The sequence below is a fragment of the Taudactylus pleione genome, unplaced genomic scaffold (assembly GCF_031769625.1).
Source record: "Taudactylus pleione unplaced genomic scaffold, aTauple2 ptg000290l, whole genome shotgun sequence".
Taxonomy (NCBI): domain Eukaryota; kingdom Metazoa; phylum Chordata; class Amphibia; order Anura; family Myobatrachidae; genus Taudactylus; species Taudactylus pleione.
The window spans coordinates 9,079,914-9,098,965 of NW_028284692.1; the positions used below are offsets into that span (position 1 = coordinate 9,079,914).

Below are 19,052 nucleotides of genomic sequence, written 5' to 3' on the forward strand. Positions count from 1 at the left end.
TTGTGACCACAGGTGCAAGATCCAGGGCTAGGGCTATACTACTGTTTCAGGGTTGAACAGACAGAAGTCAAACTTCCAATAAATGTTCTAAAAATAAAAGCAATTATAAATGCTCTGGTTTAGGGTCCTCTTTTGTTGCAAGTACAAGGAAAACCCATAAGAATCAATTCAGTCAGTCATAAACTGCATAAGAAACTCTACCTACAATATCGGTCATGTTCATTGCATGGGTGGTAAACTGGCAAGCAGATTACCTCAGCAGGCACATCCTGTACCATGGAGAGTGGTTCCACAACTTCAACAGCTTCTAACAGCTTGTGGAGAGATTTGGTCAGCCAAATGTCGACAAGATGGCATGCTGGTGCAACCAAAAGGTGGAGTGTTTCAGCGCAAGGGTCAGAAGACCGCAAGCAATACTTGTCGATGCTATGACCAGAGAAGTTTCAAATGATTTACCTCTTCCCACTGGTGGTGATGCCTAGAAACATTAAAACAGGAAGGGGTCCAAGTGCTGTTAATAGCACCAGACTGGCCAAGATGGTGATGATACAGGAACATTCTCATAATGTCAGTAAGTCCATTATTATAACTTCTTTTAAGCCAGGACATGTTAACTCAGGCCTTTTTTCATGATCAGAGTTTAGCAGGACTGGCTTTTAGGTGTGGCAGGTGAAACCATGATCCTTAAGAAATAGAGGTTCTTTGGCAGTGTGGCAGAGACCACGCACAGAGCCAGATTGGCCATTTCAGCACAGAATTATTGGTGGCATTACAATCCCCCAGTGAACTAATTGACACAGTGGAGTGGAAGTTTCTACTTAGAAAACCTCTTTGTCATTTCCAAAGGCCCAAAATGGTGTAAGAGCTGGGGCCTTTGTCTTGCAAATATCCCTCTATGATTTATAATGAGTATAGGGCAGCTCTGAGGACAAACCATCTTTTCTGCCTAAGATGGTTTCTAAGTTTCACTGAAATCAAGATACTGTGATTTCTGCACTAGGTCATAATTCATCTATGGAGCAATATAGATCTCTTCACTTACTGGATGCAGCTAAGGCATTGAAGATCTTTGTCAAAAAGTTGAGAAAAACTGAATGTCCTCTAGACCTCCATACAATGTGAAGGCACATACTGCCAGGTTGGTGTGCACCTCGTAGGCAACGCACACAGAGCTTCGGCCGACCAGCTGTGCCAGGTAAGGTACTTGATACAGTGCGCACTTTCACAACATTTTTCAAGTTCAATATAGTTGTGGGAAGAACACCTGCAATGCAGCTCTGTGAGTGTACCCACCCAAAGAGGTTGCTTGGGGACGTGCCAGAGGTCCGGTTTCCTCAAATGGATGATGGAGATAATGGAGTTTTTTTCTTAAATTCTCTCATGTGAATCCTTTGGGGGACACTACATATCCAGTTCTTGTTCTCCTGTTAAAAGTTTACAAATGTTCTATTTGTTTTGTTCTGCTCTGTCCTGTGGAACTTGGTTTGAAGAATGACAGAGTATAAAAGGGAGGAGCATAAAATACCTGAATTATTTAGAGTTCCAATGTTCCAGTGTTCCCAAGGGATGCAAAAAAAAGGATCCAATTTTTTTGTTAATCTGAGTTTTCCTATTGTTTTATGTTAACAGCCATTTTAGACAAAAGGGCCAATTCAATTCAGCAGATGTGTTGCCGAACATCACTGCAATGTTCAGTTGTGCACATATCCACCGTATAACATATATAGCAGATATGTGCACAGCTAAACATTGCAGTACCCCCAACATTGCTATTTTGCCTGCGTACCTCTATGGGGTGCGAGGGTAACGTAGCAGTGATGCTTATCAGGATATGTCACTCCAAGAAGGCACATTTGCCCATCACGTTTAATTTAATCACCCTAAAAGAGACTGACTACAGTGTCCTCCACCTGAACTATTTAGGAAAGCTGTTGTGTGCAAGAAACATATTCTCAACAATCACCGCATTATCTCCAATATCTCTGTTCTGGTAAGCCTGTTTCTCTTTTATTTAACTCTCTGGTCACTACAGACAATGTGTTACCTATTAAGAAGTCAAATATGGCCAGGTCCATCATGTTGAGAAGCCTCTGTGTGTTGCTGTAGGGATGCAACAGTTTTACAGAGTCGCAGTAAGATGGATTTATTTCCCACCTAAAAACAAGAATAATTAACTTTTAGATCCTAAGGTACTCAGAAGAGGCAGGAATATATACAGGCTATAACAGTCAGATATAGAACCTCAGCATTTTTCTCTTTCATTCATACCTTTTCTTTCTGGGAACAGAGGTGTAGTGTAATAAACTGTGATGACAGAGAACTGCTGAGATGGATTTGGGGTGAGTGAGTTGCTGTTTATTGCCATTAACTTGATGTGAGGCTGCTGCGTGTATTGTAACAAACTTTTAACCAGAAGAGGAACAGTCGGATGTTTTAAAATGTTAGAGGCTTATTATTCCCATACGGGCTGCATTTGCTACTCATGAAGAAAATGACATGAAAATTCCAATTCACAGTGGAGTAGAGCACACATCCACGGTGCCTTTGCATATTTCACTGTAGAAATGTCATCACAATTTTCCAATAAAATGCAGAAAATATCTAAAAGTGGCTCCCCAATGCAGGAATCTGCTTTCAGTGCTGACATGCAGTTATATCCCTGTTTCCCCACATGATGGCGCCATGCTTTGCAGCATAATATACTGCAGTGAACTTTCAGAAGAGATAATTGGGTTAAATAAATTATTATCAAACAATGAAAAGTCAGCGATTCTGCGGCTCCATGGATGCGATTTCCCCACCCTCGGGTTCCTGCATCTTAAAATCCAGATGTTTTGTGTAAATGTCAGTGGAAAATTGGCCACTGAGATTATTTTTTCCTGTATTTTGAAAAACAACAAGTTGGGAAACCCTTTCACCACTAGACAGGGGAGGCAGCTGGGAAACTAACCCCAATACAAAGTTAAATGTAGTGGTGATTTGTTTGTACTGTAATCATTCATTCCCTGTACCACTCAATTTTTGTATTAGAGAACAGTATATACTGTAGTAACAGAGAATACGAGGCATGATATGGCAGTCCAGCACTAGGTATAATGGTAATGTATAGTTTACATTTGCTACAGATGGTCTGGGATTACCAGGCTCCACAGAAGTAGAATCATTGGATATGGCATTGCACAATATTAGCCTTCTGTGGTTAGACTGCATTTGGATAGTGAATATATGATATTGCAATCCAGCACTGGGTATAATGGCAATGCATAGTTTACATTTGCTACAGATGGTCTGGGATTACCAGGCTCCACAGAAGTAGAATCACTGGATATGGTATTGCACAATATTAGCCTTCTGTGGCTAGACTGCATCTGGAGTGTGAATATATGATATGGCAATCCAGCACTGGGTATAATGGTAATGCATAGTTTACATTTGCTACAGATGGTCTGGGATTACCAGGCTCCACAGAAGTAGAATCATTGGATATGGCATTGCACAATACTAGCCTTCTGTGGCCAGACTGCATCTGGAGTGTGAATATATGATATGGCAATCCAGCACTGGGTATAATGGTAATGCATAGTTTACATTTGCTACAGATGGTCTGGGATTACCAGGCTCCACAGAAGTAGAATCATTGGATATGGCATTGCACAATACTAGCCTTCTGTGGCCAGACTGCATCTGGAGTGTGAATATATGATATGGCAATCCAGCACTGGGTATAATGGTAATGCATAGTTTACATTTGCTACAGATGGTCTGGGATTACCAGGCTCCACAGAAGTAGAATCATTGGATATGGCATTGCACAATACTAGCCTTCTGTGGCCAGACTGCATCTGGATAGTGAATATATGATATGGCAATCCAGCACTGGGTATAATGGTAATGCATAGTTTACATTTGCTACAGATGGTCTGGGATTACCAGGCTCCACAGAAGTAGAATCACTGGATATGGTATTGCACAATATTACTCTTCTGTGGTTAGACTGCATTTGGATAGTGAACATATTTACCTACACCTCACACTGATCTCATAACCAAGCTCCATGTAACAGACTCACTAATACTCAGAGTGCTGTCATTATTTCTCAACATGTTTTTTTAACGTTTCATCAAGTCTCAAATATTCAACCCTTCAGAGACACCATTTCTGGAAGGGGAGCGTATGATGCAAGCCATGATCTCTGATAAACAATGTGGTTTTATAATTACAGACTGGTTGCTAAAAAGGGCGGATATTTGAAGCTAAATAATACGGATAATCTTCTGATCTCTGGGGTCCCGAAAGATTACAAAGCTACTAGCATAGGCCAATGAAAAGATGAGCAGAACTATAGACTGGGCGCACTATAACTGAGCAACTACTGTAAACAGAAAACGAATTGCTGAAAATATCAGTTTCACCATCTTTACTTTGTAAGTAATGTCATTGCTTTGGCTGCAGACAACCCTATTACTTCTTGCTCATGTGTTGCTAAATTGCAATATAGGGATGTACATTTCAATGTATCGAAGAGAAGATTGAAATGTATTCAGCATTTATTGAATGAGGACAAGGGGTTAAAAAAAGCAGAGAACATTTAAATCCTGGCCACAGCATCTGGTTAGCGGACGTTGCGTTGGGCTCTGTGACTCAAGCTAAGGATTGTGGGATCTGTCTTACATCTGGTTGCATACACAAAGAAGAGTCATTGAGCTTATCTGCAGATGGATGTGGGTGCCTTATAGTGAGATCATATAACACCCTACATTTACTTAAAGAGATAGTATCATTCAAATATGACTGTTGTAAGATTTGAAAAATTAAACTGAAAGAATATTTAAATTGTTTTATCTGCAGTACCATCTTCTAGCCTCCAGATGTCACTGTCACTAGTTAGATTGTCCATGAAAAATGAAAAATGCGTGACTAGTGTTTTCTCTGCGCATGCTGCAATGGTAGCACCTATGGTTACTCAGGTCAGAGGTTACAATGCAGTACTTACTCTTCTTTTCCAGTGAAGGTATAGGACCTTATCCAGGGATTCGGGACAGACAGACGGGGTGCAAAGGTCAAAGATGGCAGGAACACTGAGAGTGAGGCCTCTAGCATGTGGGGATTTCCACAAACGGCATACTCCGTCTTACACATGTACAAACACTTTGCATAAAAACACACATTGTGTGCTGAGAAAAGAATAAATAAAATGACAGTCACAACACAGACTTGCATAAGGAACTGAAGTTGTACATGTAAATGCTGAACTAGTCCTCTGGGGGATCCCTTCCTGTGGATGAGAAACACTCCTGTAATGAAGGATAACCTTGAAGTATTGCTGCTGGATAATATGTTTGCTCAATAAAAATATGTTGTAGTAGACAAGAGTCTTCATGTGGAATGCACCAATCACTGTATACACAGAACGCCCCAATTATAATGGGGTAAAGCTTTGGTGTGCAAACTTATACTTCTATTATATCTATTGTACCCCTCTATGGTCAGGAGGCGTTGGGGCCTCATTTAATTTTCTTTCTGGAGAACCATTTTTATAGTGAAATATAAAGCCCAAATAGCAGCAGGTCAGCAGCTGAACAAAACACGGTTTTGGCATGGTACGAAGTGTCGATCAAAAACTACCTAACTCCTATTAATGTAAATCGTTATTCTCCACATCAAATCAAACTGCTGGCTGCAAAACATCAAACCAGACGTGTCTAAATGACTGTGCTAATTGCAGAAAGGAGCTGTTCTAATCACCGTACTCCAACAGCAGTGTCTGTGGCCATCAATCATTCTACACTCTGAGCTCTCCCAGGAGCCTCCTCGCTCAGTTACATACACTGTCAGGGGCCATCCTTCTGTTTACATAACCAGGGCCAGATTACCAATAGGACAGATGGAGCTACAGTTCCAGGCCTCCACATAAAAATAGGCCCATCATCATGGCAGTAAGATGATGGATAGCAGCCCAACTGGCCAAACAATTGGCGTCAATCGTAAGTATTAGTATTAATGTCTAGTTTTTTTCTCAAAATTTGCCAATTTTGCTTGATGTATAATTGGTATATTGGTGTATTTTGGAATTCCAAGGTCAAAAAATATACATACTAAAGAAACTACATTAAATAACTAATACCCCTTTTATACCAAAGTCCCGGGTCTGACCCGAGATTTGGAACACATTTCCAATGTGGATCAGACCCGGGACAGACCCCCTTTTACACTGCGGCACCGACCTGGGCAGCACTGACCCGACTCTCCGGCTCAGATGAGCAGCGCTTCTTACCCTCTCTCCTCCTCCACGACCCCTTTACCTTACTCCGAAGTGGTCCGGAGGCATGGAGGGCGGTTGGGGCGCACTGCTCCGTTCTGGTCGGCCCGGCAGTGGACACTTGGAGATTATGTAATCTCCAAGCGCCACCGAAGCCGGCCAATCGGGCGGCCTGCGGTGCGACCCGGGTCATCGTGACCTGGGACGCGCCGTTTACACTGCAGGGTGACACAGGAATGACCCATGCTCAACCCTGCAATCCAGCCGGGTCGGATCCCCGGGTCACTGGACCCGGGTTGATCCGTTTAAACCGACAAAAATCCTGGGTTGACGCGTGTTCACGTGCATCAACCCGGGATTTTTAAGTCGGTGTAAAAGGGGTATTAGACATTCAAGGGGAGATATATGTACCAAGCCTTGGAGAGAGAGGAAGTGCAGAAGTTGCCCAAAGCTACCAATCAGCTTCTAACATTCATTTATCTAGCACAGTCTATGAAATGATAGAAGCTGATTGGTTGCTTTGCGCAACTTCTCCACTTTATCTCTTTATGGGGTCCATGTACTAATACTCCATTTATCGTGGAGAAAAAGCTGCTCCTGCTTCGCCTATTACTGGTGTGAAACAGGAGGTGGCCACCATGATTTTTACTAAAAATATCCCTGCCAAGGACAGCACACGAAAAATCACCCCTTTAGTGATGTCAGTAGCACAGAGACATTCTGCATCTTGAATAACTTCTGTCCCATCCTCCAATTATAACTGCCCCACAAACCTGTGCTCAGCATCCTCTCATCTGTAGACTTGTAAGAGCATATACTGCAGCTTTAAGGAAAAAAAAACTATTGATAAAAGAACAATACTACAGGAGAGGACGTCCAGATTTCAACTCTTCTCTCTGCTGGGGGCAGATAACGGGACCTCCAAGTGACGACATCAGCGCTGGAGAAGACAGCTGATGGTCATTATGGCAGCACCAATATTTTATCCTGCGCTATTTAGCGCTAGCAGGCAGAAGACAGAGAACACCCTTTAGTACATATAGGGAAGTGATATGTACAGGGATTTACCCTGTGTTTTTCGTTTGGCCTCCTTATCTCCTCTTAGTACATGGACCCTTGTAATGGTGGCCATACATGGCATGATATACGTGCCGATCCGACGGATCGGCACGATATAGGTGCTGTATCGTGCCTTGTATGGGCACGATATCGAACCTGATACCGTGCTGCGCGCTCCCGCGGGGTCGTACATCGCATCCCCAGGTCTTCCTGCAAAACCATCTGATCTGGGATGCGATGTACGATCCCATTCAAATGGTGGAGGGGGGAGCCGGCATATCGTGCGGTCTGCGGGGACCACACGAATGCCGGGAGTGACAGCACGATCCGTCTGATGACGGATCGGCAGTCGCACTACACGGTGTATCGCACCGTGTATGGCCAGCATAAGGCATGATACATCTCTCCCTTAGTTCATTTATCCTGTTGTAAAATCAAGTTCATGAATAATCCCAATACCTGGAGACACAAAGAAAACACTCTCTAGCTCTGTGTTGCTGGTCACTTCCAGGATATCTCTTGTTACATTGACAAGCCGTCCAGCGACAGGAGGAACACGCCGGAAATCCAGGATCCTGCAACACAGAAAAAATATGCGAGATGGGCAGCATTGGAGGTATCAGTATTGGCACTGAAGAACATGTACAAGTATGTATCACAGCAAAGACTGCCAATTGCATGGTCAAATGTTTACTTTTACATTTATTAACTAATCTACAAGACTATTCAGACCTGGCTCTTTAGAAATTCCGGGCCTGATTCCGACCTGTACGCTACGCATTCACAGCTGTGTTCCCGCACGCAGCCGATGTGCGAACATATGCTAATGCTGCAGCCGCTGTGCGAACATATGCTAATGCTGTAGCTGTCTGGAAATGTATTGGGACGCTTACAGGTGGCTTACCAGATCCAAGCAAGTTCGTACAAATATGCAGCTACCGTCGCAGATCATTCGATAAATGGCCATATGAGCAGCCCTATGGTCACGTAGAATGGCCGCCTGGCCTGAGACGTCGGAACCACTTTATCTGCGTACAGGATCGCAGACGCAGGCTAAGACATGTCCCAAAAACAGCAGGGACGCGCTTGCAATTTTTGCCGCAACTCCCTGTTACCTCCCCCAAACTGTCAATCACTTTAAAGGAAATCCTTACTGCGAGCAGCATCACAAAGGCACCTTGGCACGTGCGCAGTGTTACTGATAATAGTTGAACTGCGCAAATATTGGAATAGCGTACTTCTCTGAATCAGGCCCTATGCTAACCTAGAGCTCTATTTCTGTTATTCAGCACAGTCAGTGGCGTAACTACTGCCCCCACGGTGGCTTGGAGGCGCCGGGTGGCTTGGGGGCCGTAGCATCACCACTGCAACTGTGAACGCTGGCCTCTGAAGTGATCGGAGGCTAAAGAAGCCTCCGGTCACTTCAGAGGCCAGAGTTTCCAGTAATGCAGTGCGGGGGTGACGTCATGACGTCACCCGCGACCTGGGGAACTTGCGCGGCCGCGTCTGCTGGATCAATTTAGATCCAGTCAGCACGGCAGCAGAAGTGATAGCCCGGACGAAAGCGTGGAGTCAGGTAAGTACTGGGAAGGGGAAGGGAGGGGAGGGGGCCCGACTACAGGAGGCACTACTTAAAAGGATACAACTACAGGGGGCACAACTCAGGGGGCATTACTTGAAGGGGCTCAACTACAGGGGGCACTACTTGAAGGGGTACAACTAAGGGGGCACTGCATATGGGCACAGCTACAGGGGGCACTGCATATGGGCACTACTTTAAGGGGCATTGCGTAAGGAGCACAACTACAGGGGACACTACTTTACTACTACAACGGGCACTACTACAGGGGGCATTGCATAAGGGGCACTAGTACAGGTGGCATTGCATAAAGGGCACTACTACAGGGGGCATTGCATAAGGGGCACTAGTACAGGTGGCATTGCATGAGGGGTACTAGTATAGGGGGCATTGCATAATGGGCACTGCTACAGGGGGCATTGCATAATTGGCACTACTACAGGGGACATTGCATAAGGGGCACTATTACAGGGGGCATTGCATAAGGTGTACTATTACAGGGGACATTGCATAGGGGCACTAGCACAGGGGCATTGCATAAAAGGCACAACTACAGGGGGCCTGCATAATAGGCACTACTACAGGGGGCCCTGCATAATGGGCACTTCTACAGGGGGCATTGCATAAGGGGCACAACTACAGGGGGCCTGCATAATTGGCACTACTACAGGGAGCATTGCATAAGGGGCACGATTATAGGGGCATTGCATAAGGGGCACAACTACAGGGGGCCTGCATAATTGGCACTACTACAGGGAGCATTGCATAAGGTGCACTATTACAGGGGGCATTGCATAAGGGGCACTAGTACAGTGGCATTGCATAATAGGCACTACTACAAGGGGCCCTGCATAATGGGCACTACTACATGGGGGCCCTGCATAAGGGGCACTATTACAGGGGGCATTACATAAGGGGTACAACTACAGGGGACACTGTATAAGGGGCACTAACTTGATATATACGCAGTTTACAGGTTATAAACTATGTTCCCAATAACCTGGTTCTGCATGGACATAAAAACTGTGCAACTTGTCTTGAGCTGAGGTGACAGACTGGGAGGAGCGGAGAGAAGGGCTGGTGAAGTAGATCTGTCAGGGTGGGATGTAATGGGCATTGCTGTGTACACAATTTGCTATTAGAGGTATTACTTAGTGTGGCATTATTGTTATAAGGGGCATAATGTGTAAGGGGCATTACTGTGTGGCATAATGTATTGTATGTGGCATTACGGTGTGGCATAATGTGAAATAGGGGCATTATAGCATGGCATAATTTTTTATAAGTGCATTACTGTGTGTCATTATGTGTTATACGTGGTATTATTGTGTGGCATGTGTAAATGGCATTGCTGTGTGATAATGTGTTGTAAGCGGCATTACGGTGTGGCATAATGTGTTATAGGGGCATTCCGGTGTGGCATGTGTTATATAGTGGCATTACTTAGTGTGTCATAATGTGTAAGAGGTTCCCAATCATGGTCCTCAAGGCTCCCCAACAGTTCTTGTTTCAGTGATATCCATGGTTGAGCACAGGTGACTTCATTAGTACCTCATTCAATTTCATTTAACCACCTGTGCTTAACCATGGATATCACTAAAACCTGAACTGTTGGGGAGCCTTGAGGACTGCGTTTGGGAACCTCTAATGTAAGGCACATTACTGTATCTTGAAACCAACACCTTAAACGTCGTCTTTGGGTGTATTTGTATTTTGGGCGGGAAACTTTTTTGGCATGGGGGAGCAAAATTTATAGTTACGCCACTGAGCACAGTCTAGTTACATTATTGTGTTGTTGCCGCTCTGAGGATATTTAGATCTGTAAAACATACAGTAATTTGAAGTTGTTGCCCCTTTACTTATGTAGTAATTAAGTAGGAAACACACAAATATATTAACCATAAGTACACCTTCCTAATGGAATAACAGCAAAAACAAAAATTATGACTAATGGAAGGTAGGAGAACTGGCTTGCTACCGATTGATTATTCATATATTAAGTTTATTTATTGACCACTAAGGGGTAGATTTACTAAAGCTTCTCAAACAGAAGTGATGGTGTTGACAATAGCAACCAATCATTTCTCTATTGAATTCTAGAAAATGATAGGCAGAATCTGATTGGTTGCTATGGGTAACACCACCAGCACTTGTCTGTTTTAGAAGCTTTAGTACATCTACCCCTAGGGCTCAATATTTGCACTACCATTCAGAGTGTAAAATGTTTCTGTGCCACCAACTGGACATATGGTCACATATAATGGCAGACTGCTTGTGATACAAAGTCACAATCTGAGAATAATTAATCTCAGGAATAACTGTTTCATTCACAATAAGAAAATATATATTTTGCTAATGCTCCCAAACCCAAACTGGGTGCCGCAGGGCACTTGCAGGGGTGCCATGGGTTTATGATCAAATCAAATGGTCAAAGTGAGAGGCAAAACCAGTGTTAGTATCTGCCAATCATATAATATGTAGACAAACAGAAGTGTAACCCTGTCCACCACCACATAACTGACCCTAAGGATAACAGGTATGCACAATTTACTTGCTTTACTTAATTTAATAATTTTGGCTGAATTTCTTAATATCATACTTTTGAACTAGGGGTGCGGTGAACAAATTGGTCATACTCTAGGGCGCTGTGATTCAAGAAAGTTTGGGAAGCACTGCCTTATAGCATGTGGAAAAAGTGACCCGCTCAAAGTTTACAAAAGTTTTTCTCCCATTAAATGAAACACGAGAACTTTAGTCAGAGATTACAGCTCACAACCAGACAGTCAGATTGTGTCTACTCTACCTATGCACTGCACATCCAGAAGCTTATAGCAACATCCCTTGTGCACTATATTCTCCTTTACTTCAATATGAGAACAAATATTTGCATATTGAAGACACAATTTGCAAAACAACTTTTTTCTTTTAATAAACAATTTTTATTTCATTGGCAAACATGGTAAACATTTCCATAGCAAATACATTCCAGTGCAATAGTACATTGACTTCTGCATTATTTGAACTATGGGTATTTGCTGGTAAAATAATTACATTTTTCGGAGTACTGCCCCTTTAAGAAACCTGACTTCTGAGTTTCTGCAGTATCAGCGCCTGTTTCTAGTATCATAACAAGAAATAATGGAGGGTGTTCCGTGGCACCGGGATACCCTGGAGGTATTGTTTCTGGTTTGTATCTACAGTAAAACAAAATTCATTCCATCTCCCTGAGTCTGCTTTACACAGTGATCACTTGTTTATGGCTGGTGGACATTATGGGGAATCGTCTGTTTGGGCCACATCTTGTACATGTATGGAATGTGGAGGAGGGAGTGGCGAGGAAAGAGGATTTCACAATATCATTCAGAACCATTGGGGAACATCAGGCCAGCAGATTATTAATCCAAGGGAAAGTTCTTCACAATGTTCACCATATAATATGCATGTGAATTGTCCAGGAGAGGCAACCATTCCTACTTACCCTCTCCCCTTCATCAGTTATCTCTCCCTGGGGTAGATGTACAAAGCCTTGGAGAGAGATAAAGTACCAACCAATCAGCTCCTAACTGTCATGTTTCAAAGCTGTGTTTGAACAGGAACAGTGCAGGTTTGTACTTTGTGATAGTATTATTTAACTGTTCTGACTTTGGTGTGTTCATTTTACTTGGTACATGAAGGAGTAGGTGCAATCCTGTCCACACCTCCCTCACAGACATTGTGCCAAATGTAATAGGGTGAGAGATTAGAAAATGTGATAGTTTAGCAGTAAACTCTCTATTTAAACTCGACCAATGTAATAGAGGCTGAGAACATACAAACTCGTATGCTTTTCAGACTCAAAAAACTCACAGTTTAAACTCTCATTCAGATGTTTTCCCATTTTGAAGATACAACTCGACCAATGTAATAGTGTGAGGGTTTACTGCTAAACTCTCTCATTTTCTAATCTATCACATTTGGCCCATTGTGTGTATAGTCATCCATTTGCTATCAAATAGATCAGAAAAACACTATTGTTCGCAGGTCTTTGGCAACACAGCAAAGCCAGAACTATTATCCTGGAGCACCATTGTCCTAATACACAGGTAATTATACATTACCGTTTTGTATTGATTCCAATCTGTTCAATGACCCAACAACCTACCATTTATTTTCACTAATCTACCCAAGACTTGAATTTATGTTAGTAGCAATAAGTACACTGAATTTGTAAGAATGGGACCACTTCAAAGCAGGAAATCTGAAAGTTAGAAATAAGAAATCTGCAAAATATATATCCCCATATACTGTAACTATGCTAGAAAATATCTGAACTGATCATTGAGAAATAGAACTCAATAAATAATGCTGGAAGTCATAGGCCTAGAGCTGACCAGTGAGTTTCAAGTGCCCCTCTCCCAGACACTTCACTTTATGTCCTAACTATCCTCACCCCTGGAGGAAGAACGGAGCATGGTAGTGAGTTGTACATTGTATAAAATACTACTATGTGGCATAATATGGTTATAGGTAAATGAGGTGACGGATTTGGGGGGATTGTTGAAGAATATGATGAAATGAGGGCAGATTGATGACATGGAAGTAGTGCTAGACACACCCCTGGCTACAAACCCTAAGGAAATGTTGTGGACGCCAATACTGAAAGTTTGCTTGGAATCCTATAAGACTTACCGGTCTAAGTGGAATGCAGCGATCTCAGCATTGTGTCGCTGGTAGTCCACAAAATAGAAGACGTCTTCTCCGGTCTGTTCTTCTCGGCTCTGTCTTATGAGGGATTGGATGAAATATGAGTAGACATGGCCCAGAACAAAAAGAGAGAAGAGACAAGTTACCTGCTTTGTCCAGTTTGTTACTAATTGTCATAACTTTTACAATTCTGGGTAGGTGGAATCTATCCCAGCTTACAGAGGTGGCACTAGTGGAGTTTTTAGACTACTGTAGCATCAATTTACTTTTTTTCGTAGCCCAACATCAGGAGATTTATATGGGCAGGACCTTATTATGCAGCTCAAATCATGTTACAATTCTGTCATTCCTTTAAGCAGAGTTTCACAAGCTCCGCCAGTACAGTCCATGTTTTAAGGATATCCATGATTGAGTCCAATTGGTTAAATCAAATTAACTGAGGTACTACCTGTGCTCAAGCATGGATATCCTTAAAACATGGACTGTAATGGCGGAGTTTGGGAAACTCTGCCTTAAAGGATTTGTGAATTTATTATGCCCTGTAGGACACCCGCTCTTTGTCCCAATGGTCATTCCCTGGGGAGCGTATGTGAGAACCACGAACCACTTCCTAGCTTCAGTTATGGCACTACATTTGGCCTACCAAATACTGATAAATGGGCCACAACAAGGCCCTCCTAAGCATTTTGTGGTTCCCAAACGTCCCACAAGAATATTACTAAAACATACCTTATACAAAAAGCAGTGCCTTGTACAAGACTGCTAAATTTTAATAAACGGCACTTAAAATAAATTGCATAAACATGAAAAAAAGAAATACAACTTATTCTCACCAACACCTATCCCCAGATCAGAACTTCCCACATACCTCATAGGCTTAAACATGGCTTTCCCAAAATCCTCGAATCGCATGATCAGTTTCAAGTGAGTCCCGCTCGGCTTCACAACTGTGACAGGGATAAATTCTGAGTTTATCAGTTACTGTTATCACTGTACTTCACAAGTACATGTACAAATCACTTGTATAAAAATGCAGCCGGCAATTTACAAAAAAAACACACGATGAGATATAATGAAAATGGGGTAAGGAGATGGATAGTGTGGATTTAGGGGCACATGTATCAAGTATAATAACCTCCTTTTGCAAAATTTTCACAGAAAAAAAGGTTTATTGCGACTTCAAAATGTACTAGTCCGTGGAAGCGTTGCCTTTGGTATCTGTTAATAACTTTGCTGTCATAGTCGGCTATGGTGGAAAAGCGTGACGGGCACATACTAAGCAACAAACAGGCTGACTCGCTTGTCCACAACTGAGGATGGCACTATGGTCACACATATGTCCTGCAGCTGGATGTCCTTGTGCATGTGCCATCCAGGCCAAATTAACTTTCACGTGTTTCCCCTAATCTCACTCATGAACAACGGGGCTACCCAGGAGCCATTGCATATACAGGTACAGGGATCGCTGGAGGTGGGATTTTTCTCTCCTCCTCTCCGATGACTGACATATTAATACATTCCGTGGCTATAGTGTCCTGCTTTGCTATGAAATATGGCGAAGCAGGAACTGTAATAGCGCTGAGAAAAGTGTTTTTTTTTATATATATTTGCTCCTTAAGCCTCAGTTTTATACTTTGCATTTCCCACTTTTATGTTACTGTATATAATGATGGCGGAAACAAATCCATATGCAGTCCAGTTATACAATCTAGAAGGAGACAAAATGGAAAACGAGTGCAAAGACCGCAGAGTTAAATGTGGGGTGGTAAGCTAGAATGTAAGAATGAGTTTTAAGATCACACCCCAAGGCTGGTAGGAGCAGCACAGGAAAAATCCTGAATGCAAGAATGGGAAGTGTAGGACAGGGAGGAGGTGAGTGAAGAGAGTGGGAGAGAGTGTGTGAGGATATAAGGCTGAAGATGTAGCGGTGATGCTGAGAGCTTTGTAGGTGACAGAGAAGAGTTTGAATTTAATAGGGAACAAGTAAAGTGACTGGCAAAGAGGAACAGCAGAGGTAGAGCGAGGAGACAGGAAACTGAGGCTGGCAGCAGAGTTAAGGATAAACTGTAGACGGACCAGACGAGAGTTAGAAAAGCCTGAGAGGAGCAGATTGCAGTAATCAAGGTGGGAAATGATCAGGGCATGAATCACAGATTTAGTAGCTTCCCAGGTGAGGTAGGATCTAATTCTGGAAGTATTGTGGTGATGTAAATGTCAGGATTGTGAAAGGATTGATTGTGGGGGGACAAGGAAAGGTCAGAGTTAACGGTGACACCTAGACATCGAACTTGGGGAATCAAGGAAAAGAGTTGTCAACAGAGAGGGAGAAGGTGGCAGTACAGGGGTAGAAAAACCATGAGAGAAAGATGATGAATTCAGTTGTTTAAATATTAAGTTTCTGGAAACATTGTGTCCTCCAGGATAATATGGCTGATAACTGGGAGGTGACACAGGAAAGGACAAAGGAAGCGAGGTTCGGGGAAGAGAAGTAAACTGGAGTATCGTTAGCATAAAGGTAGCAGTGGAACTGCAAAGCTTACTGAGGGAATAGGTGTAGGGGGAGAAGAGAAAAGGCCAAAGACAAAACCTTTGCAGGACCCCAACCTGAAGAGGAAGTGGAAGTGCCTGTGGATACAGAGAAGAAGCAGCCAGACAAGTAGGAGGCAAACCAAGAGAGAGCTGAGTCCCAAAGCCAAAGGGAGTAGATGATTTGAAAAAGAAGAAGGTGGTCATCTGTTTCAAATGCCAATGTGAGGTCAAGAATATATAAGAACTGAGGTCTGGCCTTTTGATTTGGTGATATCATTAGTGAGCAGGTGGAATGAAGAGACCGAAAGTCAGATTGGAGAGGGTCTAGGAGGGAGAGGAGGTGAGACTATTGTAAACTAACGGTTCAAAGAGCTTGTAGACAAAGGAGAAAAAAGGTGGGATGGTATTTAGTTTGCAAGGGAGGAGGGGTCAAGAGAGAGTTTCTTAAGAACTGGGAGACTACGGCATGCTTGATGAATGCAGTGAATGCCAGAAGAGTCCGACAAGTTGATCAAGTGGGCAATGTTTCAGTTTGCTTCAGAGTCAAAAGTATTAGGAATTCAGAGAGAATGGAGTCAAGCGGGCAGGAGGAAGATGGAGAGGAGGGTATTTATGGCTTGGGTTGAAGGAGGACGAGGTTGCCATTCCTGGTAGGGAGCCCTGAAGTTTTAAGATCAGATGTCATGGCGAATTAACACTTTTTGGGAGTGTTCCCTCTAGAGCACTGAGGAGGAAGGAAGGCGGTACAAAGAAGAGGGGGTCGAAGGTAGTGAAAAGGCAGCGAGGGATGGAGGCAAGGGATGAGATGAGGGTTTTGAAGTAGGTTTGATTAGGGAGGTAAAGAGTGGAGCAAGAGGATGAGAGAATGGACTTGAAGTGGAGGAAATTGGCGTGAAAGCGTGACTTCTTCAAAGGCCCTCAACAAAGCGAGAGCACTTTTGAGAGTGTAGAGTGCCAGGGTTTGAAAGGGGATTGTCGAAGATTGATGGTAACAGCAAGGCAGCAGAATCAAGGGTAATAGAGAGAGCACTGTCATAGAAGGAGACAGCTTGATAAGGGCAGGTGACGATAGCCCAATATATACATTTTTACCTTCTTGCTGTGAAAATTGTTGTGTGATATTTTTGCTACAATTTTATCCTGTGATTTTTTTTTAAAAAATGTTCTGTTACGTCACAGAAATATCTATATGATTTCATAAATTGTGTAACTGCATACATTTCTCTGTTACCATAAGGCACATTATGTTATATCACCAAATTACAGCATGCAGATTAACTGAACACTCATGCAGGCCTGGTGTGATGGAGGACAAGGTTGGCAGCCCTGGCAGGGGCCCTGAAGTGTAAAGATGTCATGGCGAATGAACGCTCTTTGGAGCACTAAGCAAAGTGAGCTTAAAGCGTGAGTGCCGTTTAAAATTTTCAGCTCCAACCTGCAGAGAAGCAGCAGCTTACAAAAGCCGACCCTTCGTAAATATAGCCCAATATCATTTTTTCCTAATTAAATATTTCAGTAAGTATTTGATTTGACATCACCTTTTTATTTTAATGATAAGATGTCAGTTTACACTTTAATGGCATGCTACTACTCTGAGGGTTACTCACTTTGGTTGCAGTCACACTCCCCATTCAAAGCTTTTTCATCTGCACTGTAATCTGTAATAAAGAAATGAAAAATATGTTTATAAAAAAGAAGCTTGGTACAGTATACTGACTACAGAGTAACATAACACACTGTATGGCCAAGGATGACCTGTAACCCATGCCCTTGGCAGTCCCACTAATTGTGCCATCTGCGAGCTGGCATACAATGAGGCAGCTAAGTGCTGTAATTACTGGGGCACACTAGCCATGTCTCAGCAGCTTCTTGTAACAGTTCCCAGACTAATGAATGGTTGCGAGGGGCTATGCGGGTACTGGGCATGTTCAGGATGGTTCAACAGCATATAACCAAGACCTGAGCCACTGCCTATACTGATCACGTCTCCTATAGAAAGTAGTGTCTTAATGAGATCAAGAGGTGAACTGTAGAAAACTAATGATGGGGTTAACTGCTCAGCATTTGAACATCTACTATACTATATTACTTTAGTAAAATAACTTCTACAATCTCTACCAGGTATTGGGTCTCTTTATTCCCTACCCCCTGAGCAATGATAGCACATCACACAGAAAGAATGTCAATAATGTCAGTATAAAGATAATAACAACATATTTGTATTATTAATTTATTCAATGAGCATCCAGAAGTACAAGCTGAGTAACTCTCATGTACAGTATATTTTGCCATGTAGATGTCTAGTATCTAGAAACACAGTTTCCCCTTTACTGAGCATTCTCTTAAAAAATGTATAGCTCATTAGCAGAGGTCGATGTAATATAATATGCAGATTATTTTCCTCTCTAGAGAGCAGCACAACATTAATCTGTTTCATCATCTACACACCCTGAATGATATTTACTGATATAAGGACTGATTCTGAGTGGGACGGATCTCTGGACATTGACGCATATGGCGAGATTTAGCATAGAACGCATGCGCATATGCTAATTTACACTTATTTGCATATCTCCGTCCTATTCTGAATCAAACAGAACTAGGCCGGGTCTGTCTTTGCGTGAAATAGCCTTTACAGGGCAGGAACTAGGAGGTGACAATGCGATCGCACAATAATATAGAAGTGTCATGGGAGTGTCCTGCGACACTCCGTGTGATTCTGAGTCATGCGTATGGAGAATGGTAGCCTGCTTCTGTCGGATCTCCTGCACTTAGCATGGAGCTGGTGCAAGTGCTGATACTAATGATCACGGTCACTGTGGCTGGCCAATAATCAATGGGCAATAATATAATAGGTGTTTATCACTCTCAGCGAGAATCACATATAATTGTCTACAAATTCACAAGTGTTAAGTGTCACCAGTGTTTTTTCACTGTTGGTGT

The 19,052-nt window shown here is 42.8% G+C and overlaps 1 protein-coding gene across 1 annotated transcript in view; it reads right to left on the reverse strand.

Annotated features, from left to right (window-relative positions):
- The window catches only part of FAM20A (FAM20A golgi associated secretory pathway pseudokinase), a 59,982-nt gene that overhangs the window by 7,654 nt on the left and 33,276 nt on the right, over window positions 1-19,052 (reverse strand). The window contains 6 exon segments of the mRNA XM_088482662.1: window positions 2,045-2,154; window positions 4,994-5,174; window positions 7,778-7,893; window positions 13,566-13,658; window positions 14,449-14,527; window positions 17,717-17,767. Coding sequence (XP_088338788.1) covers window positions 2,045-2,154; window positions 4,994-5,174; window positions 7,778-7,893; window positions 13,566-13,658; window positions 14,449-14,527; window positions 17,717-17,767 — 630 coding nt within the window.